Genomic DNA, 22,955 nt, shown 5'->3' with positions numbered 1-22,955 from the left:
GCTAATGAAAAAGTAGAAGGCAGCGGGACAGTCGAATAGAGAATTCTCTTCATGGCCTGTAAGCGGCCTTGTAAGCACGCATTACGCAGAGGCAGGTTTTGGATGGTGAGCAGAGCTTGAAGAAACACAGCCTTACACTCACCCTGTTCTAGGCCTTGGCTAGGGCTGTGAACATTAATTCATTGCATGTCTCCTCAGGCATGTCTTTTGGCTGGCAGACAAGAAGAGAAAAGCAAAATATAGAGCAGGATTTCAACCTGGAGAGATGTCATACTGGAGGTTGAGGAATCCAGGCTTAGCCCGGGTTAATGAGCCTTACCAGCAGCCTGATGTTTCCCAAAACCCAGCTCTCTGACTGGAGGAAAAAGTAGGGAATGCTATGCCTAAAATGATGAGGGAAAAGGAAAAGACGACCACAGATCAAGAGAGGGAAAGGGGACAATGAAAGACATTTCCTCCCAGCAATACTTATGGCTCTGTCGAGAATGAACAGCAAATCTTATTTGGCACTGTACTGCTGTAAGGTGCTCTGACAGTCATTTACTTATTAATTCTCAGCATTTCCTTGCAAAGCAGGTGAATATCATCATCTCCACTTTATCCAGAGACAAAATGAGGGAGAGGGGCTGGGTAACCTTTGAAGCAAATTCTTCCCAGAAGACACAGGTACCGATTCCACACAGGACATGATGAAAGCTGCACTGCCTGTATCTTTTCCTTACTCAATGCAAGAAGAGTCTCTGGACTCTTCAAGAGCCAGGCAGAGCAGGAGTCACCCCTCCTGTCAAAGCCAAGATCAGGTCAATGAAGGGAGCATTATGTGGGGACTCTGGCTTTTTACACAACTAAAGGAGCTGGCTCTAAAAGAGCCCTCTGTGTCATAAGGTGTTTTTCACAGCAGCTCTGGGGGTGAGTTAAACCACCAAAGACATTAGGCCTTCCTTTCTTAAGCAGGTAAGTGTCTCTTCATCAGAGGTGGAAAATGCAAGTAATGCATTTAACAAAAGTATTTAACAAAATAAGAAAAGCTGGTATGAAAAAACTAACCTAAAGAGAAATGTTCTCAGGTTGTTACATCAGATTTTAAATGGAAGGGGCATTCAAGCCTCCTGTCTTAGCAGCTGCAAACCAACAACCAAAGCCCTGTACAAGCTTCAAGAAGAGGTGTCCCAAAGCCAATTCTGAACAGAGTGATACTCGGTGGTCTCCTTCCGTCTTCTGAAAAAGGAAGCTTAAATCAGAAAGGCAGAAAGAAAACCACATCAAGCTATAGCCTTAAAAATATTGCTTTTAACAACCTGAGAAAGCTCTCCCCAGTCTACATTAGGGAATTTTTATTGTTCAGTGAGATCAAACTTAGTTTTTGGAAGCCTAAAGCTTCAGTGGATGGCGACAGAGAAGGACAGAATTAAGAGGAGTCATCAGGGCGGTTTTTGAGAAGCAACGGAACGTGTTAAAGCTCATGTTATGAAAAGTTCATAAAGGTGAGTTGCGTACACTGAATCAGGCAGATCCTTGTCCAGCTCAGCCCACCAGGGGAGCTGCAAGCTGAGTATTCCCCATCAGCCCCCTCCCAGTCTCTAGAGTGCCAGAGACTAGAAGCAGGCTGGGCTGCACATCCAGAGATCTCTGGGTGCAAGGTGGTCAGTGATCGCCTCCAGTGTATTGGAGAAAGCTGTCCAAACCTTAACTTGGTTAAGAAATACCGAATCATCATCTTTGAGCATTGTCCTGCACAAAGGTCAGTTTAAGCCCCGATCATCTTCTTTCCTGCTAGAGACCTCTTCCTCCTCCCCAGGATTGGCTCATTACTAGAAGATTGAGGACGGATCTTCATCTCAGTGAAAGGGATGGAGAATTCATGGCCCTTCCATGGCTCCCAGTTAACCCCCTGTGAAAAGGCCAAGGAATTTCTTTTATTAAAGCACCCAGCTCAGGGGACCGGAGTCTACCTCTGCCCCCCTCTACACTATTTAACCCTCCTAGTAAACAGAGATGTTATTGTTTACCAGATTTTGACCGTAATTATAATCAGTCTTCCAGGCATTTCTAATAAAAGTTAAATCTCCATCCAGTTAGGGACTCAACAGAACAGAGCCCTCTTCAAGCACAAAGCAAGCCTGCATGATGAGATGCAAACCAAGGCATGCACTGAAACCTAGACATACGCTACTTGAGGCAGCAAGCCTGCGTCCTGGCATGCCTCTTAGTGAGCGCTCTTTTTTGTTCCCCACCGAAATCAAGACAGCTCCACCTCAGGTATCTCTCTACCTATCACAAGAATCAGGACACCATGAGCTCAAGCCCGCCGGATCCAAACGGGATCACAGAGTAACGGTTGGGAGTTTCCTTATGGATCATTTTCCTTTCAAATGAAAGGAATTATGATAGCCTGGGCAACTCTTTCTGCTGCACCCCCCCATCCCAAGTGTTTTCCCAAGGCTAAAGAACAGCTGCCCACTACACAGAGCTCTGCCACTCACCTCACTGTGCTTGCTCTCCCCGTATTTCCCATTGAGGTTGGCCAAGTGGCAGTTCTTGTACCACCATGCACCATGGTGTGTCAGAGCACAGTTGCTGAGAGCCACATCATTGTCTCTATCCCACGTTGTGAACTTCCAGCCATGGTGATAGGTCATTGCATCTCCTAAAGGAGGAGATTAAAGGCATCAACAGAAGTCAGGGACCACAGCTGCTCAGCCTGAGGGTTTATACACCCTTTAGGATACAAAGAGTAGGCCTGTCAGGAGAAAAGCAGCAACACAGGATGGGTCTGGAGAACAATTTCTAAAAGGCTGCTGTAAGAGGTCATGCCCAAGGGCTGGATCCCCCAAAGCCGAAGATCTAAACGTCTGGCAGTAAGAGATAAAGGGGTTAAGTGGAAGACTATGGATGCAGAGGTGCTGGTAAGGATTATCCAGTGGCAGAAACCAGTACCAGGATGCAGGCTACCTCCTGGAAATGCTTTCCAATCTGCCTTCGCAGCTGGTGTTTTGCTGGGTCACAGAGCTCCTCTCCTCCGCATGAAAGGGCGACTCTTTCTCATCCACTGAGCAGGAGACAGGCTTGCGGGCACGTGGTATCTCAGAGAATTGCATCCATCTAACCTGACCACCTAGTGAGCCCACATGTTACTGGCAAAATGAACACGCAGGTCCCAACATTTGCTTCCCTGTGCAAAGCAGACACATCAGAAGCACCAGGCATTCCTCACCAGCATTTCCTCTGTAATTCCCCACTGACAGCCTGTATCTATCCCTGCTTGAGGCAACCTGGAAGAAGTCATAGACAGCATAGGCGGATTCACTGGATGTCCGCAAATCCACCCGGAGCTCATAATGGATGGGGCTGCTGCTTGTGAGATTGTGTAGCTTGTCAAGACCTACAAGAAAAGAGAATTACTCTTAAAAGGGAAAAGCCTGTTCACCTCTGCAATCCCAGAATCTCATCTTGCTGCCATTTTGGTTATATCAGCTATTTCCTGCCTCCTTCCTTCCCTTGCTTGATGCTCTCATGACATTTTGTCAAGCCTATACTGCCCTGTCCAATTTCTTGGCAAGAGACAGCAGTGTTGCAAAGACCAAAGAGCCTAAACCAGCACAAGACAGACTGTAGTGGAACATAACTTTCTAAGCCCATCTAAAGACTCTTGCTCCAAAGACTTGGATCCATTTAAAGCTGGATTCTCTGATCCAAGCAGAGTTAGCAAATGGAACAGGAAATATAGAAAATGACAGAGTACATTAAGTTTTATATAACGTTCTGGATTTCACATTTTCACGAAGGCAAATTATTTCGCCTTTCATAGGAACACACAAGCCTGAAATAAACCTTTTCAGGGGTTTGGAAAAGTCTGACTTGCTCTGGGACGGCTCCACAGCCCACAGATGTCAGTGGAAAGACTTCAGTGGGCCTCTGGAGATCCTAAATACTTCATTGGCACTTCGAGCAAAGAGCAGAAAAGCTGACAGTTCCAGACAACAGGCTCAGGGGAGTTGGATACTGCAGCACTTAGATGCTCCTACAAAGCTAGTCTTTAGCTATTCACCTTTCACTGGTCACAGCCCGATACCTTACCAAGCCAAAATTCACCAGTTGGATCTCCAAAGCCTTCCACATAATCCCTCCAGCGTTTGTAGAAATCCAGCTCACCAGTGCTCCGCCTCTGAAACACCTGCAAGCAAGGACGGATTGCTGAGTGAAAGTTAATGACAGGCTGAGGAGAGACAGGGAGGATGGGTGTGAGAAATGGGAGATTTCCTTCTTTGACCACCAGCAGCCTGCAGTTCTCCCCTCCCCTCACCCTGATTCAAATCCAGACCAAAAGGCGAGGTGTTCAGGAACAGACATCTCTAGCTGATGGTAAACTGCAGCTGAGCAGGGTACACACAGGAATTCTTTTCCCTTTTCCTGCATGGGAAGCCCAGGGGTGAATACTTACCTGCGCAAACTTTACAGCTTACTTTCCACAAACAGCTATGGGGAGCACAAATCTAGGTGGACTCTAAACATCTGTGCAAGTCAGGATTAGGGACAAGATCCACAGACATACTTTTCTTTCTAAGCTCTACCAACATCAGCAGCAGTTGGGCAGTAACACACAACAATTCATTTCAGTAGATAAAAACATCCATATTCCCCTTTTCACCTTTTGTGTTCCATGATAAGTGGTTTTATTTGGTCACTTAGGGAGACTGCTCTCAGACGATCTCGGATTTATTCCTTCACCCACATACAAAATTCCCTACCTCAGTCTCTGTTATAGGGGCAGTAACTCATTAGGAACAGAACTCAAGATTGTCAGTCCCCTCAAACCACCTTGAACTTCCTTCCTTCTGTTTCCACCTTCGGATTCCCTTGAGCCATTCAAGAACTACTGCATGGTCAGAGTCCGCATACATGCTCACAATACTGTCATTCAAAATATTAGCAGGCATAAGCTGAACTGCAAGAACTGTCCATACATACAACCTAATCCTGTAGTCAAAACAAGATAACGCAGCTTAGTTAAGCCATTACAAAAGACAGCTAAGCTAAGTTGTACTGCCCTGTCTTGCAATGGGGCTGAGCGCACCCTCATAGACAGCTCCCAACTGGCAAGAGGTATTATGTTAAGCTGCCATAACTCACTCATTGCCCTGAATCAGCAATAAGATAACCTGAGTCACATGCAGGACCAAGCAATGACAAAGTCCAGCATCCTACTGTCAAGCCTTCGACCCATTCAGCCTCCCCCCACCCCCCCAAGCACTCCCACTGATAACCTGAAGGAGTTTATCAGCATCCACCTCCCTTCTACCTAAAAGACATGACTCCACCAGGGCAAGAGCTGAAACACAGCGGAGCGATAAAGCAAACGAAGCATCAATTAACACCAGAACCAGGCTCACTGAATTACTTTTGTAAACAAAGAAAAAAAACAAACAAAAAAAACACACAAAGAGGAGCACAGAATCACTCACTATCCATCCGCCTCCATCAGTGGTCATGTCACAGTACACCTGTATTGGTCTGCTTCCATTTCCATTCAGGTAAATGGTGTACATGCCGCTGGAGGTATTTCCATTCTGCTGTGTCTGGCTGCAGTCTGCTGGATATGGGTAGAGGAAGCTAACTGTAGGAACAGAGAAGGCAAAACTTCAAGTCAGCAAAGCAGGCCATAAAGCTGCAGGGGACATTTCACACCCTTAGGAGTCTACTAAGGGCATTGGTACGAGAACAGAAGTAAAGAAACCACAGCAGTCCCACTGTGAGCTCAGCAGAGCGCAGGCACATCACCAGATTGCAGTCGGCAACCTTCCCTGCTGCTTCAGACCTGGCTCACGGATCGGGTCACCCAAGATTGCAGCAGGTGCAATCCTGGCTGACAGCGAAAGCAGGAAGAGAAGCCCTTGTTTGTGAAGGTGGGAGCGCCAGTAAACAGAGAGTTTATTTTCTCCACATCCCACAACTTGTCCGTGACCAGGGGACTGGTCCACTAAGAGAGGCACCCACATCAAGCCAGCATGAGACTTTGATTTGCTGCCATTCTGGCGTACGTTTCCTGATCTCTGAAAATAATCTGGGCAGCTGCCCAATGTCACGCCATTGTTTACACAGCTGTGTGCTACCCATTACTAGGATGGTGCAAAAAGATCCACAGCATATCATCTTCTCCACTGCCCACTCGCAGCTCCCCAAGAGGCTGCATTCTGCGCTTGGTTAGAGAGGTTTGCCAACAGCACTGACCAGTACGGGCAGTCTCCACTCATGCTATCCCTTTGCGTTTCCAAGCCTCCAAATGGTGTGGCTAAGAATGGATACCCAGCCAGAAGACATGTCATTGACTCCCTAGGTAACTGGCTTATGATCACGTAGTTTCCCTAGGTGTCTGTAAAACAGGAACTCCATCGCTGCCCTCTACCCATGAAGCACAATGGCTACAAAGCACAGGGAAGAGCATGACACCAAAGGCCAAAACCCTACCTGTTGAGAAGGTATTGCCTGCCTTTCTGCTCTGGCGATCTTCCCTATAGGCCGCCACAGAGACGGTATACCTCACTCCTTGCTCCAGTCCTTCCAGCACAAACCTTTGGTCACTAGGTCCCAGCTGCACTTCCTGCCAAACAAAACAGACCAAAGATCAGCCCAATTCTGAAGAGCATTCAGCTTTTCTGGACTACAGTGCCTTCATACTTGGTATGCATTTATGGGATTTTCTTGTAGAGTTCAGACGGGCACACAATGGCTATATATCCTTGAGGAGCCCATCTCCTCAGAAGGAAGATTTGAGGCATGTTCTCAGGAAACAGTTAGGATACTGTATCCTGTATCCCTGGCAGGTGCTGCTCCTCCATGTAGTAACACATTAGAAAAGCAAAGTGAGAAATAAATCTGTTCTCTGTACCCTGAAGATCTCCTGGGAAGAGGCATTCCACTGCCACAAAGCCCCTCCACAGCTCCTGCTCGCTTCCTTGCGCGCAGTAGCACGCTTCCTTGCTTATGCTCTGCCTCCCCAGCCATGGATGGTGTAGATTTTTCCTCAGAATTGTTCTCCTGTGGTCCATATATCCACAGGATCCAACCCACAGAGCCCATGGCCATAGGGATGATTTCAATGGAGTTTGCAGGGCTAAGGAACTCACTGTACCTTGATGCTGCCACCTAGCCCCTGGTAGGTCAAAGTATAGCCATCAATCTGTGCTGCTGGAGGAGTCCAAGTAACTACACCAGCAGACTGAGTCACATCTGATACACGGACGTTCTTGGGAGGATCAATCTCTATTGAAAAAGAAAAGAAAATGCGAGTCCCATTGTATAAATGAAAGATGGCAACTCCAGTGCAGGGCTTGGGCTGAGCTTTCAATGCCTGATCCTGTTAATTGGCATTCAGTGACTTCCACAGCTAACAAGAAGCAGCATGAGCCTAGAACAAACACGGCAAGGACTGCTACAGATCCAGTTTGGGATATTTTGTGTGCCCTGCAATTTGCTCAGATGTATGGGCATTCCCAGGGCCTGGGGGCTTCTGACACACTTGCCTCAGAAGCCTTCATCAGGCTCATCTTTGAGGACCCTTCACAGATTGGGCTATACGGCCCAATCCTGGAGAACAGCCCTAACATGCACTGCCTTTTGCTCCCCAATTCCCCACTTCCCCTTGGATCTCTAGTGTAGGTGGAGAAAGACTGCACCGGCTTTACTGTTGTCATGCTTTAGCCTTCTTTAATAAAGGCAGAGATACAAAGAAACCCACAGCTTTACAGTTTTGTCCCTGCTGTATCTGGGACATCACCTTCTACACTGACAGCAAAGGCTTAGCCAGACTTTTCCTGTCCAATCAGACTGCCCAAGCTCAGCGTGAGGAGAAGCACAAAATTATCTTTAAGCAATGCTAGTTCACATCAATTGTCAAAAAGCATCCATCTTATGATGTAGCCACAAGAGGGCTTCAGTACTTTCCTCATAATAAAAGCCATTTCTAAAGCTCACTTTGAAGTAACAGCAACAGAAGCAAGCTCCTCCTGATTTTCATCCTACATTCTTGCTACATTCTAGCATTTTAGGAACATCTTAAGGAAAACATTCTAAGGAATAGGTTTGTCTCACCTGCTCTGGCCTTCCAAGTTTTAGAGAGAAAGTACTTGGTGGGCAGCACTGGCCTTCTGGGAAAAGCACTCCAACCCTGAGGTACTCCTGAATGTACGGCAAACTGTAGCCAAATAATTCACTTCAACTCCCTGCTCTGCCACAGACCTCCCCAGGTGACGTTGGGCATGTCTTTTAACTCCTCCATTAGTTCAGTCCTTCCTCCATATAAACAACACAACACCACTTCCCAGACTTTTGAAGAGTGTTACGAGGATAATCACAACAACAATTATAAAGCAGCAATGAACTATGACAGTTCTGAAAGGGCCACAGAGGAAGATATAACAAGAAGAGGGGAGCAGCGTGGCTTCTCCCAAAAAGCACGGCACTTCTTGTGCGCAGGGTTACTGCTTAAAACTAACACAAAGATAGAGAAGAAACCAAATCATCCAGTGTAAGGAGAGAGACAGAGATGGGTACACCAAAGTTCACACAGCATGGTGTTTAAAACACCAGCTACTCATTAAAACTGAAGACCATCATTCACTGCCGAGTTAAGCATTAGATCATTATCCAACTCATGCTTTATTTAGGAGACCATTAAACAATTGTTTTAAATAACCCATGCAGAAATCTTCCTGGCGTTGCTCATTACAAATGTATCTCCTGTAGGACAGGAGAGGGAGCTAAAAGACACCAAATCCATCCCTAAGAGAGAAGTGATGGGGAGGGCAGCCTTAACAAAGACAGTACCTAGGATTTCACAGCACTGCTCTTAAAGGCAAGCAGTAGTTTCCACGCGTGCAGGAGACTACTACAGGACAAATCCCTGCCATAGCCTATTTTAACACTAGGGACTAAGAAGCTGCTACCTTCAGTAAGAAAATGCATTTTTGTCAGAAACTGGATCATTTTACCAGATGTGTCACTTTTGGGAAATACCACCAAGAAAAACTACAGTCTTTTGTGTAGATTTTTTTTTTTTTAAATATTCCAACTAATGCTAAGTACAGTCCCTCTCCCAGCAGTTTCATTTCATGTGAAACTTCTGTTTCTGTGTTTTCACGCCTATTCAGAAGAGAATATTGTAATTCACTGAAATTCTCTCTGTGTTTCTAATTCCAGGCAGGTTTAGATCTTCGATCTCATGAGAACTTCATTTGTCCTCCTTTGCTGCCCTCGATCTCTGTAAGCATTGAGAACTGTTTTGGCACCTTGCCCTAAAACCAGACTTAAACTTTTCTACCTCACATCAGTTCGATTCATAAACTAAGAAAAAGTACCTTAGCAAGGCCAATGGTTATGGACCGACCATGAAGTGTTCTCAACACACCCATAAATCTGTACTATTCAGTAAGCTGTAAGTCTGCAGTCTCCTAGGACCACCCTAAGGTGGTCCTAGGAGTCAAAGGGCAGGCCATTATTTTTAATTATCCCCAATTCCAGTACAGTTTAACTGTGGTTGTTAAACCTCTATTGTTGTGATCGATAGCAGTACAAGCAGCATTGCATGCTTTTGATTAGGGACTAGTGAAATAAGCTGGAGACCGCAAGCTGTCATCACTCTTGTATTATCACATCTGCCTCTTCTAGTAGTCTATAATCATGCACTTATCTCCAGAATGGATTTACCACTGTGGATCTTCATTATCCAGTGATGCAAAGAGAGATCATGAAACAAAGGAGTACGGTCCCTTGCCATCTATAATCATGCACTTATCTCCAGAATGGATTTACCACTGTGGATCTTCATTATCCAGTGATGCAAAGAGAGATCATGAAACAAAGGAGTAGGGTCCCTTGCCCACAATTACCTGTCAGTGCGTCAGTGCTCACCCTCTTGCTCTCCTTGCTTCCCAGCTCTGCCCAGAGGCAGATGACGTACTTCATGCCTGGCTTCAGTCCTGTCAGTGTAGTGATGCTCTCGCCCTTCTCCACTTCTACTTCCTTGGTGTCCCCATCAGCAGAAGTGTAGTTCACCACATACCTGTCTATGGGAGCTTGGATGCTATCCCAGGAGATGGTGGCAGTATCCTCTGTCACTCGGTCAGTCACCAGGTTCTTTGGGCTATCTATTTCTAGGGAATAAAGTGTGGGTAACTAAGACAATAAAAGTTTTAGAGGTAGTATGCTTTTATTACACCACTGAACAGCTATGGAAAAAGAGACAAGCTTTGGAACATGTTTCTGGGCCCAAAGATCTAAAAGGGGCTCACGTGTCCAAAAGCTTGCTCATTTTCTCTAACTCAAACTGGTACGTCTAATGGAAGTTTTATCTTTAGCGACAAACTATGCTTTGATCATGCAGTGATTGTTTGATTGACGCTTAAGTGAGTTTCCTGGGCTATCACTATTTGTGGCCCCAAATCATTCTGTACTCTTGACTGTGGTGCGAGGTGCAGATAATAATGGAGCTATTGCTTGCAAGTCCTACCGTTCTTTATTCACTGGTAAATACTCTTGTACTGTTAGTGCTGAGATGGCTGAGCCTGGGCAGGGCGAGTTAGCTTCTACCTCAGCACTGGGTGAGCTGGGCTGCCAATTTCTGGAGCGAAGAACACAAGTTGTCCCAATGGGGTTGCACTTACTCCTTCCCCTCAAAGGCCCTATGAGTTTTTTCTCCTTCTCAATTCCTCTCACAACATATTTAGTCATCAGGTAGGACCACAATGATTTCCCTAGAATACCTGTCACTGCCTCAGTGCTGGTGCTCTTGCTCTGCCAGGCTCCTTTCTCTGCCCAGAGGGAGATGGCATATTCAGTGCCAGGTTTCAGTCCTGTCAGGGTAGTGGCAGTCTTGTCCTTCCCCACTTCTATCTCTTCTGTGTCACCATCAGCAGAGGTGTAGTTCACCATGTACCTGTCTATGACAGCCTGGACCCTGTCCCAGGAGATGGTGGCTGTATCTTCTGTCACTTGCTCAGTGACCAGGTGAGCCGGGCTGTCGATTTCTGTAGGAAGTTAAAAGCAAGCAACACAAGTTGTCACAGGGAGGCTGCGCTGTGATACTCCTTCCCCTCGAGGGCCCTGCACGTTTCTTCCTTTTTTGGCTCCTATATCTGATCACACATTGATTTGACCCACAAAGCTGGGAGGTGTCAAGGTCTAAGGCAATTTGACTGGGGTCTGACTGGGGTTTAATGCCTGTAGCAGCTTTCTTAGGGAACAGCACAGCTGATCCTGACCAGGAAAGAAGGGAGCCCTTATAAATCAAGATATTGTTGCCTTCTGTTTTCCTCACGGTCACAAGCCTCTGAGGCTCACATACATGTCATCTGTCCAGGAAGTGAGAGAATATGCAAAGCTCTCCTGTTAAGAGATGACGACGACTCGGGTAGACCATTACCTGCCTTCCTTCACCAAGCCCCTGACCTAGAACATGAGTGAGAATCCTGATCGTCTTGTAAATTCTCACAACTGCTTGCAAAGAATTCAGACATTCAGCTTTATAACGTTATTCTAAACTAGCAACCCTCACACTGGACAAATCACTACATCTCCTTAAGCAGGGCCGGCCACACAGGTGAAGGAAAGTCCCTGGTAAGAACAACTGAGGAACCAGGATTAACCATCCTATCACAAGAAAAGACATCTTCTATTCTGTTAATCTCCATGAGCTTCAATCTCTTCAACTGCAAAAAGGAACTAAGTTTCACCTCTGGGTGAAGGATAAACTAATTAACTGACTGAATTTAAAGCACGACTATACAGATACCCAAGCCACATTGCTATAAAGGCATCCTTTTCACAGGTAAAGATCACCAATCCGCACTAGTAATCACAACGCAACCTACTTAAAGTAAATAGAATCTCCTTGTGATGATGTTGAATGGGTTTCACAGCAAGACGAACTAATCTGAAGATTGTACCTGTTAAGCCTCAATTTCCCCCTGCTGTGAAACTGTCCTGGGACAGACTCATTCAATGTCAGGGCAAAGCTGTGCTGTAACTTGAACTCTCAATTCAAATCTGTTGCCCTCTTACCTGTCATAGCCTCAGTGCTGGCCCTCTTGCTCTGTTGCTCTCCTTTTTCTGCCCAGATGTAAATGACATATTCCATGCCTGGCTTCAGTCCTGCCAAGGTAGTGACATTCCTGTCTTTCTCCACCTCTCTCTCCTCTGTATCCCCATCAGCTGAGCTGTAGTTCACTCTGTATCTGTCAATTGGAGCCTGGACTTTGTTCCAGGAAACAATAATTGCATCTTCTGTCACTCGGTGAGTTAACAGCTTAGTTGGGCTGTCTATTTCTGTAAGCGCAAGTCATAATTACGAGATGTTTTAGTGTAGTACCGTGGCAATCCCCATGGTCTACAGACATAGACAATAGTTTTATAGGCAGAGGTAGTAAGTTTTACTACACCACTGAACAGCTATGGAAAAAGAGACAAGCTTTGGAACATGTTTCTGGGCCCAAAGATCTAAAAGGGGCTCACGTGTCCAAAAGCTTGCTCATTTTCTCTAACTCAAACTGGTACGACTAATGGAAGTTTTATCTTTAGCGACAAACCTTTAGCTGCATGTTTTGATCATGCAGTGTAAACGACTGATGCTTAAGTGAGTTTCCTGGGCTATCACTATTTGTGGCCCCAAATCATTCTGTACTCTTGACTGTGGTGCGAGGTGCAGATAATAATGGAGCTATTGCTTGCAAGTCCTACCGTTCTTTATTCACTAGTAAATACTCTTGTACTGTTAGTGCTGAGGTAGCTGAGCCTGGGCAGGGCCAGTCTTCCCCTTCTCAATTCCTATTTCCTGTCAAGGATGAGCCTGAACTACAAAGCTGGAGGGGTCCAATTCTGACACGCTTTGGCTGAGGTCTAGCTTTACTCCTTACAGCTGCAACAGAAGGGCTCTTTGTTGGGGAGCAACAAAAGCACGACCAGCTCCAAAGGGGCAGTGAGGAACCCCCTGGCAAAGATATTACTGTCTCTCATTTTCTGAGGATCATAACCTAATATCTGTTGTGCTCATTGTATTAACTCAAAAATGAACCATCAATAAAAATCTGTCTAAAATGCAGCTGTCCCAGAACAAAGCTAGTTCATATTAAGGCAAAACTCGGTCTTAACTTAAAACTCCTCTCCCTACTACCTGTCACAGCTTTGGTATCTGCTTTCTTGCTCTGCTGAGCTCTCTTCTCTGCCCAGAGATAGATGGCATGCTTCTTGCCTGGCTTCAGTCCTCTCAGATGCTCTTGTCCTTCCTCACCTCCAACTTCTTTGTGTCCCCACCAGCTAAAATGCATCTCACCAAGTACCTGTCTATCAGAGCCCAGACCCTATCACAGGAGATGGCAGCTGTGTCTTCTCTAAGCCCGCTGGCCAGCAGGTTGGCCCTAGGCTATCAGTCTCTTTAGAGAAGGTGTGAAGGTAAAGAACCAGGTTACAACACTAGTGAGGACTACATTCAAATTCTCCACCAAAAAAAAAAGCCCTTTACGGTCTTTTGCAATTACTACAGTCCTTCCCCTGCCCTTTTCACAAACAGGAACATGATAGTAGATTTTAAGTGTGTTAAGTCACACTACCACAAAGCAGCCGGCAGAAATGCAACCTATCAAGGACAGCCCAACAGCCTATGAGCTCTACAGAGAACGTCGTTTTTTTCTCTCTGAACTGATAAATACATTTCAGCAGCCTGAGGAACGAAGGAACTGCAGGTGCCTCCCAAATTATTGGGGCAGCATTTTTCATTCTGGTGATTCTGCCCCAGGATCTGAAGGTCAGGGTACAAATGCACAACCATCTTACAGCCACATTACAATTTACTACATACCAGCCTAGCTGCACTGTGATTTACCACACATCAGCTGAGCCACGGTAAAAATTGGTGATTTGCCACCTGCAATGCTCTTATCTCACCTCTGTTGTGAAATAAAAACACATTACTTCACACTGCAATGAAAGATGATGAAGCTAGTTTGTGTCACCCCAGAGTGGGGCAGGCTGGAAACACATGTACTCAAATAACCACAGCTCAGCTAGTAAACAGTGTAATGGGCTTGTATGCAGCAAGAGCCATCGGACTTAAGTTATAAGTCAGCTGCAAGTATGGAAACTAAATTTATTTCTTAGTTATAACTGCGTGGCAGCTGCATATGGGCTGTGCCTGTATGCATCCACAGTGCATTTAGCTCATTAGTTCCCCAGCTGGCCCAGGAACTCCCCAGTCAGTCATATATATCAGTGAGAAAATGGACTGGCTTTAGAGAACGGACTAACTTGAAATTAATTGATGGACTGAACTTCACAGTAAGCATTAGACTGATTCTTACAAGATCCCTCCAGGTGGGAATTTCAGTCAGTTCTAGAAATTCCCTGAGCCAGCTCCTGTTGTGTCTAGTCCTATTTGTAGGCTTAAACGTGTCAGTCAACATCCCGAGTGGCGCGTTCAAAAGACTTCCCTAAGTGATTCCTGCTGCAGAAGTGATCAAATTGTACATAGATAAGCCCACTGTACTGTTGGGGAAGGGCACAACAGTCACCCAAAGAACAGCCTGGAGGTTGTTTATGGCACGTTTAATGCCATGTTCCAACCACGAGGCTTTAGCTGTGTTTTACTGTTATCCGCACTGATAGTAAATGGTGTCTAACAATAAGGCCTGTCCATAGCACAACCGAAAAATTAAGAGGTTTCATTCCTATGCTGAAGACCTGTTCAGCCTCACTAGTGAGAACGGTATGAATTTTTTGCCTCACTAAAACCTGTGTAAAGTAGGGGAAGCTTCACTGAAACAAGCACAATCGGTAAAAGAGCTTGAAATCCAAACCTGCTCCTTTTTTTGCTGCTGCTACAACTTACCTGTCACAGCTCTGGTGCTTGTCTTCTTGCTCTGCTGGGATCCCTTCTCTGCCCAGATGTGGATGACATATTCTGTGCCTGGTTTCAGATCCAGTAAGGTGAAGTTGCTGTTTTCATTCCCCACCTCTATTTCCTTGATATCCCCATCGACTGAGGTGTATCGCACCATGTATCTGTCTACGGGAGCCTGAACTTTATTCCAGGAGAGAGTGGCTGTATCCTCTGTCACTCGGACAGCTATCAGATTGGTTGGGCTATCAATTCCTAGGAGAGCATATCAAAGTGTAGGATTAGGAAATTCCAGCTGAATTAAACTGCTACAACACCCGCCACAGCACGTCCGCATTTGCTTCACTCTGCCTTGCTGCTTTAGGCAGCTAACACACAGAGTCATCTAGGTCCACCCGCCCCCCCAGAGCCCTTAGAGAAATAAAGGCATCCATGAGAAATCAGCACGGTTGGAGTGGGAAGAAAGCAGGATTGTCCTACCATTTAGATGAAACTTTACATTATTTTCTGCAGGAAGATCTTGCAGGCTACCTGTCCCACCTCCCAAGGACAATGACTTGAAAAATACTTTTGTGCCTGCCCTCCTCCTAGCACCCAGGTATAGGCCCCATCCTCTCTCTGTCTCCGGTGTCAGCCATTTGTTGCTCCTCATCTTCTGTGTACCCTGCAGTCCCATCCCTCAGACTCTCTCAGGCTACTGCTATTTCAGATGATGAATCACAATTTAGTGCCAGCTCTCAGTAGCTGGTGTTTGTCTCAGTCACAGCTCCTAAATTCCAGGGCTTTTCTAAGAATCTGAGCAGGATTACGCATTGTGGATTTTCTTCTTCTCCTCCTTAAGAAGTTTTCCAGTCCCCATGTTTGCAAAGAACAGCCTGAAAAAAGGAGCCAAGGTGTTCCAAATAATCAGAATCTACCCAGGAAAGGAGAGCAGTCTTAAAATGACAGGGTAGAGGTTGTAGGTTTTGTTGGTTTTAATCAATTTTCTTTTAGTGGAAATAATTTGCAAGACAACCTCAGGAAGGTCAGGCCTGATTTGGGACTTTTCATTTTCGGATGCTGTAACCCCACCCTTGCATAAGAGAGTTGGTTTTCAGAGTTTCCAGAATCTCATAGTAGAATGAGAGCTCAAAATTCTTCAAGCTCACTTCTGCAATATAATAGCTCAAAGATATTCCGCCACATTTTTGGAGAACTTGAAACATCAATGAACCAACAGGGTTTGGCTGGCTGCCAGTCACAGGAAAAATATGAGTCAAATAACAGTAGCATCCTCCAGGCCATCTGAGCTGTATCAAGTGCACAGTCTGAGCAGAAGTAAGCCTAAAGATGTTTTTGCTCTCTCTCTCCATGCTGGAGAAGACCAAGTTTCACTCAGGCTCTGTTATAAGAAAACCAGTCCACAGCTTCTCCATCTGATGTCTAAGGGCCAGCAAGCAGCTGAAGCCTCTGCAGTCATCTCAAGTGTAAGAGGCAGAAAGTCTCAAGCTAGCACAAAAGGCACTGTGTCACTGTGCAGCGCACAGCACAAGCAAAGCCTCACGTCCATGGGGGCTGGTGTACCAGAGAGCACAGCAGGCTGCAACAAAAGCCCCAGGCCTGGGGGTGGTGTGTTAATCTGCTCCTCAGTACAACAGCTCAGGTATTAAGTGACTGAAAGAATAATGCTGGAGGCAGGGAATACAGAGAAGGAAGAAAAATTATCCTCTTCCTCACTGCTCCTGGGCTCTGAGGCCAGATAAATCACCATCAGCTAACGGCTGTGGGACAGTCAGCGGCAGCTGCCCAGGAAATCCAAAAGGAAGGGCCGTCATCACCTCCTGTTCTAGCTGTACAAGAGAGATGAGCTCTGACCCTGTGGTTTCCACACCCAGACTGGGAACTGTGTGCACTAGTTTACAGCAAAGTCATCTCGTCAACGATCTAATTAGATGAAGTCATGAAGCAGCAAACTTTGAGGTATATAGCTAGGCCTGTAAAGGGCCTCTGAGCTCTGAGGGTTACTACCCATAGTGGCCAGCTAGCTGTCCTTATTCCCATGCGTGGCCGGAGCCGTTAGTTGAGTTATAAAGGCAAAGTTACTGTATGCTTAAAATTAAGGCAAAAGACTGAGCTAGGGCTAGGTTTGGCGTAGCTCAACATACAGCTTATACAAGCATACTGCAGGCCTGACTGCAGCATGCACGAGAAGGAAACCAACTGTGTACCTTTCATGCTGCAATCGTGACAGACCTGTCTCTGAGCCCTATAGTAATATCATTGTCATAACAAACTATCCACATACCAGTCCTGCCACTCACTGTGGATGGTTTCCCCTCTGTATCATCCTTCATAGGTATGACAGTGATCTTGTACTCAGTGCCAGGTTTCAGGCCTACAAAAAGCAAAAGGAAACACTGCCAAGAATTAGAGAAGATAATGTTCTTTAAGAACAAGTACTATTTTGTTTAGTCTACCTAGTTCTAGCTCTGTAGTAGAGAGGAACTTGAATTGTGGGATTTTGATCTGAACTTCCTTTTCCCTTGGGAACATCTGGGTAGGACTTTGGGTTGCCATTAGAGCATGCATTGACTATAATATGTGGGGGATTTCTGTAACATCAGTATTACAAGCTCTGCAATAGAAGAATATGCTTTATTCCTAACAAGGGCAGAATCAAAGTTGAATGAGCATGCCTGGAAACTATCCATGCTCCACCTCATGCTCAAGACCCCCAACATGAATGAATACCACTAAAAACAAAGTGTTCAGGGCCGAGAGAAAAAAGTCTCTTGACACTCCCATGATTTCAGCTGAGAGAGAAGGACCCTCAGCCAGGGTCCTGCCCTCACCAGCAATCAAACAGTTTGAAGGGACCCCAAAACTGGATTCAAATTGAATGCTTTTAGGAGAAACTCCCTGCACAGTTGTTCTGCCAGAAGGAACAGGAGTCTAGAAAACAGAAGAACTCAGGTAAACAACACTACTGAGCACGCAGCATCTGCTAAGAGACGTTCTAGACAAGACTATGGCTTGATCTAGAACTGGAAAAGATAACAATAGATGACGTCAGAAAAAAAGAAAAAAAAAAAAACTTACATCTTCCTCATTAGTCCAATGGATTATTCAGCCTAGCTTTATGTATGTACCACACAGCTAATGGCTTAAGACATATCATTATGGGATGGGGGAATCCCACTAGATCTCACCCTGGCCTAGAGCAGACAAGAGGTGAAGAACTGGCCATCCACACACCAGAGAAGAATCTTTTCAGGTCTATGGTCTGACAATCAATTGTTCCTGGCACTCGTCCCTGCCTCTGCCCAGTTTGGGATACATGCAAGTACTCACCAGTGATGATGTGTCTGCTCTTGGGGTCATTGCTTTTGGGCACCACGACCTGCTTCTCATCCATCTCCACCAGGGATCTGAATTTCAGCTTGTAATAATCCACATCTGTGGGGGGGTTCTCCCACTCCACTTCCAGGGAGTTCTCCATCTCCTCCATCACCCATACGTCACTGAGTGCAGACGGGACTGGGGAAGACAGAACAGAGGGCCAGAGAAAGCAGCAAAAGCAACAAAGTTGTGACTATAAGATAGGAAGATACTAAACTGTCCCCCTCCCTCCCCAGTTGCCTGCTCTGAGACCCGAGACATTTGCCTAAAAACTGAAGGGTTAGGCAAGCAAAGCACAATCATTATTTCAACATGCTTAGTTTGATCCATGGTAACACTCCAACTTAGAGAGTTTTCTGGCTTTCAACTCCCACCTGTTGTGCCAGAAATAAAGAGAAAAATGTCAAAATAACCTAACTTTTCACTGCTTTCTCCAAGTGCAGGCGGACAGCAAGCTATCAGCTGCTAACAAAATGGCATTTCAGTTCTAGACAGCCTGCTTCAAATATGTAGCTTTTCCACTCCTCACTGCGCAGCCACCCTATCTCATATTCTCATTAGCGTCAGGCTCTTTCAGTTCTGAGAAGAGACTGTGAGGAAAAATAGCTGCTGCAGGTTGGTTTGGCAAATTAATACCTAGAATGACATCCTGCCTACTTTAAAGTCCCTTCTGCAGCCCATTGAACAGTGAGGCTATTCTCATCAATGCGCTGGCTTTATCGTACATGTTTCCATCCCTGCTCCTTGTAGCGGGCAGTGCTATGGACTCCCTGTAATTTAGGGGTGTCAAGTAATGCGAATAGGACTTGGACAAGATATAGGGATGGGAAACTTGCAATATGTTCAGCCTCTACTACACATATACAGAAACAGATTTTCCAGAAGAGAACAACGGCAGAAACCGTGACTGAGATCAGGGAGAGAAAACGCTCTCCGGAGTTCAGACTGACGTTGCAAACCCACAAAGCAAAACCGTTTTACTTGCTTGAATCTAACCTTAATGACCTACAGATCCTGACTCTGAAGAAAAAGACTGTCTACTCCTACCTGTACTCGCTTCTAGAAACTCAGGCTCACTGGCAATCCCCTTCTTCACATGACGAAGCGTGACGTTGTACACGGTGCTGGGACGGAGACCCACAATCTCATAGCTGAGTTGCTCTTTGGGCACTTGGACTTGTTTCACCAAGGTCTCATACCCCACAGGATAATAGCTAACGAGGTAGTTATCCACATCAATCATTTGATCCCAGCTGACTGCCAAGGAGTCCTCGGTGGAATTCAGCAGCTGCAGGTTCTGAGGAGCAAGCACTAGAAGAGAAATACAGTGGCAATGAGGATGATGATGCATCTCGGGATCTGGTCCAGAGCTCACTGAAGTCACTGGGATTTCAGTGGGCTTCAGCGGAGGACAACAGATTGCTCTGTGACTGAAGGACTGATGAAAAGGACTCTGAAGTCCTCTGCATATTCACTGACAGCTACCGTACCAGCAAGAAGTGGAAATGAGAACAACTGGTTATGTAGAGAGCCAGGCTTGGAGAGCCAGGCATGCTCGGGAGTTCATTGGTACAGCAAACATTCACCACCTTGCCTGGCTCAATGAATAAGTCACTATTCCATTATTCCTTTTCTGGAGTGGAAAGTAATTCTAGACTGACAGCACAGAGCCCAGAAGAGAGGGAGGGCCCTGGCCAAAGCAGTTGCTGGGATACAGCACGGATTAAGGAGGGTTAAAGCCGTTCTGTAAATCTGGAGGCATGACTGTGAGCGTAGGACGAGCAGGACTGAGGGAACATCAGGTGCTCAGCGCTGACAGCACCACAAAGCAGGCCGTGCTCCAAAGCCAGCTCCCCACTGCTCTAGGACGAGCAGAGCTGAGAGAACATCAGGTGCTCAGCGCGCTGACAGCACCACAAAGCAGGTCGCGCTCCAAAGCCAGCTCACCACTGTTCTAAGCCAGTTTGTGTAATTTTAGTGTCATCGCCTAATACCACAAAGTTCAGCTACCTCTGGTGAGAGGAGAGGCCTCAGTACTTGTCACTGCACTAGAGACACGAGTGCAGAACTTTAAAGGAGCATAGCAGTCGATTCCCTCGTAACACTTGCTCAGTCATCCATTAGCAGCTGAAACCACAGTTCTTGACACAAAAAGCTGGTGATCTCCATGCAGTTACAACACAACAGTGGTAAAGGCAGGAAAGAGGGGGCCAGTCCCTGGGCCTGGTGGTAGCTGTCTCAGACTGAGAGAGACAGTCCCCGTGAAAATTAACTGGGAAGATGAGCTGAGGGGTGGAAAGAAGACTGCCCTGATGAGAGGAGGTATGAAAGGAGAACTATTTATATAGAAGGGAGAGAAGGAAAACAAAAAAAAAAAAGCGTGCCAGATTGCAACGTACATATATGCACAGCATACTGCCAAAGTCATGAGAGAGACAGACAAAGATAGACTCCTCCTCTCCAGATTGACGGGATTTTTACTATTTCAGTATTTAGTGCATCACTGATCCCCTTGCAACAGGAGAATTGTCTGCCCTGGGGGGTGCACGTTCTGCCCATCACCAGGCTCTGCGGAAATACTGCTCGCGCTCCGATACCACCCACGAAACCAGGGCACGGCCCTCAGCTCGCTCCCGTCACACGCGGAGGGAAGTGGGTGCTCAAAGACACACAGTTCAGACATTAAGGCACTTGCTTCCACGATACTTAGAGCGGCAGCTGGTAATAAAATACGCTGACACTCTCAAGGGGTCCCATCTTGAGGTAGCTAATATACGTTGTGCGTTGTAATTTTAAACTGAGGTATCACTCCCAGGCTTTTGTATCAGAAAATATTTATAAACTGTCATTTACAATGGAAAATGTTATTTTAAGTGCAATAGACTTTTAAAGGGACATTATCAATTCATTTCCAAGGGGAAAGAAAAAAAAGAAAAAGAAGAACACCAGTCCAAACTTAGAAATTTTTTCAGACTTCATTTATCTGATTTTCAGAGCCCTTCTTATACATGCCCTACTTTCTGAAACTGCTATTACATATTGCTGAGTAACTCCTAGACTGAGCACCCTAAGAGTGGATCTGAACACACCCCTAAGGTGCCTCAATTTCAAATTTTATCGTGAATTTCCCCCGAAACCTGTGCTCATAGGCCACAGCTTTTGACCTGTGCTCAAAAGGCAACTATCTAACCCAAGACAGTCATCCAGACACTTCATTTTATCTGACAGAGGGAGATGGACAGGACACATGATGCTCTTAAAGTGCCTCTCCTGGCTTAGGCTAGTTGAATTTAGCCAAGTTACAGAGCTGCAGTTAGCAGAGCTGATTTCCACCCACGGAGAGCTCGGGGGGGGGGGGGGGGGAGGGACGGGGAGGGACACCCACCCAACAACCACACTGCCTTCCTCCCTGACCAGTTCTGAAAACTCAAACCAACTTTGCACTGATTTTTCAGACACTCCAAAACCACAGGGTTTATTATGGATTTCAGTCACTTTGGCACTTCCTGATCTTATCTAAAATTAAATGCAAAAATTATAACCAATTATGTTCTTGGAGTACTGTACTTTGGCCAAAACAGGAAATAGTGAAAACCCACTAAGATGATCACCCTCATTTCCATAAGCAAGGGTGGTTATTGGAAGAAAAAAAATGATCTGAAATTCCAGGCACAAACAGAACTTCCAAATCTGTAGAGTTCCACTACCACTAATCCTAACTGGATTGATTCTTCTTCCCATACTGGTAAATAAATCTTTCCCATCCTTTCAGTCTTCTGAGGCACATATCATCTAGGCAAAGCCTCATTATTATGTTTTATTTATGACTGGATTAAGACGCTGTAAGTTCTGCATGTTCTACAGGGCCAAGTGAGAACCTTTTTCAAACCTGTTTTGAATACAGACTGAACCAAGAACTGGAATTCTCAATCCATAGTCATCTTCAATTTGCCAATTTCTTTCTGCCCTTTCTGCTGTTAATGAAAGAGCATTTCATTTACTACAAGTGAGTATTGCAGGCAATAACAAATACAATAGTTTCCTGGACTTTTTTTTCCCCAGCTTCTAAACCCATACTAGCATGAGGAAGTCTCTCATAAAACTGACCCTTCCGATGATTCCAGAAAGGGTTTGGAGAGAAAAGAAAAAAAAAAACAAGGCCAAAGTTTTCTTTTCATTATCACTGAGTCACTTCAAAACGTCAGCTGGTCCCCAAAACTCTAGAATACAGCTTCTTCACAGCAAGGGTAGAAAACAGCTTTTGTACTGATCAAAAATTAAAACTCAGTGCCTGGAGAAGAGAGATCTTGGCAAATCTGTTGCACGTAATAGATCTCAGAACGCCAACAGTGCTTTAACCCTTTGGCCACAAGACATGCGGCTCATTAGTTCTGGGAAAACTGAACATGACGGCTTGCCAATCTGGTCCAATGGGGAAGGAATGTTCCTTGAAAGTACTCGTGTAGGACCACAGCGGACATCTATCAACAAGCTCATCTGACTTTAATTAGAAGCAACCACATCATAAACTGATCAAGCTCCAACTACCAAGCCATGGTGCCCACCAGATGAATTTCATTAACAAGACACCAACTGATAGCAAATAACAGATTGCTAGTACCTGGAAAAAAAAAGGCATGTGCAATAACAAATGCTTATTTTTATGGCAGATACCATCATTACATTCTTTCACCTG

At 45.6% G+C, this 22,955-nt stretch overlaps 1 protein-coding gene across 2 annotated transcripts in view; it reads right to left on the bottom strand.

Annotated features, from left to right (window-relative positions):
- Positions 1–1,656: 1,656 nt before the first annotated feature.
- Positions 1,657–22,955, bottom strand: part of TNN (tenascin N) — a 32,708-nt gene continuing 11,409 nt past the window's right edge. Inside the window, exons 4-17 of one of the 2 annotated variants that reach the window (XM_068951755.1) lie at positions 19,307–19,570; positions 18,212–18,397; positions 17,166–17,255; positions 14,873–15,136; positions 12,055–12,318; positions 10,758–11,021; positions 9,885–10,148; positions 7,130–7,260; positions 6,466–6,598; positions 5,463–5,614; positions 4,078–4,174; positions 3,215–3,382; positions 2,484–2,647; positions 1,657–1,891 (exon numbers count right to left, since the gene is read on the bottom strand). In XM_068951755.1, coding sequence (XP_068807856.1) covers positions 1,748–1,891; positions 2,484–2,647; positions 3,215–3,382; positions 4,078–4,174; positions 5,463–5,614; positions 6,466–6,598; positions 7,130–7,260; positions 9,885–10,148; positions 10,758–11,021; positions 12,055–12,318; positions 14,873–15,136; positions 17,166–17,255; positions 18,212–18,397; positions 19,307–19,570 — 2,585 coding nt within the window. In that variant the 3' untranslated portion in view covers positions 1,657–1,747. The remainder of the gene's footprint in view (positions 1,892–2,483; positions 2,648–3,214; positions 3,383–4,077; positions 4,175–5,462; positions 5,615–6,465; positions 6,599–7,129; positions 7,261–9,884; positions 10,149–10,757; positions 11,022–12,054; positions 12,319–14,872; positions 15,137–17,165; positions 17,256–18,211; positions 18,398–19,306; positions 19,571–22,955) is intronic. The other variant, XM_068951756.1, reaches the window with a different exon arrangement.

Source organism: Struthio camelus, chromosome 8 (genome assembly GCF_040807025.1).
Source record: "Struthio camelus isolate bStrCam1 chromosome 8, bStrCam1.hap1, whole genome shotgun sequence".
In the NCBI taxonomy this organism is placed as follows: domain Eukaryota; kingdom Metazoa; phylum Chordata; class Aves; order Struthioniformes; family Struthionidae; genus Struthio; species Struthio camelus.
Note: the sequence above shows the minus strand (reverse complement) of the source record. Positions and strands in the feature narration are given on the sequence as shown.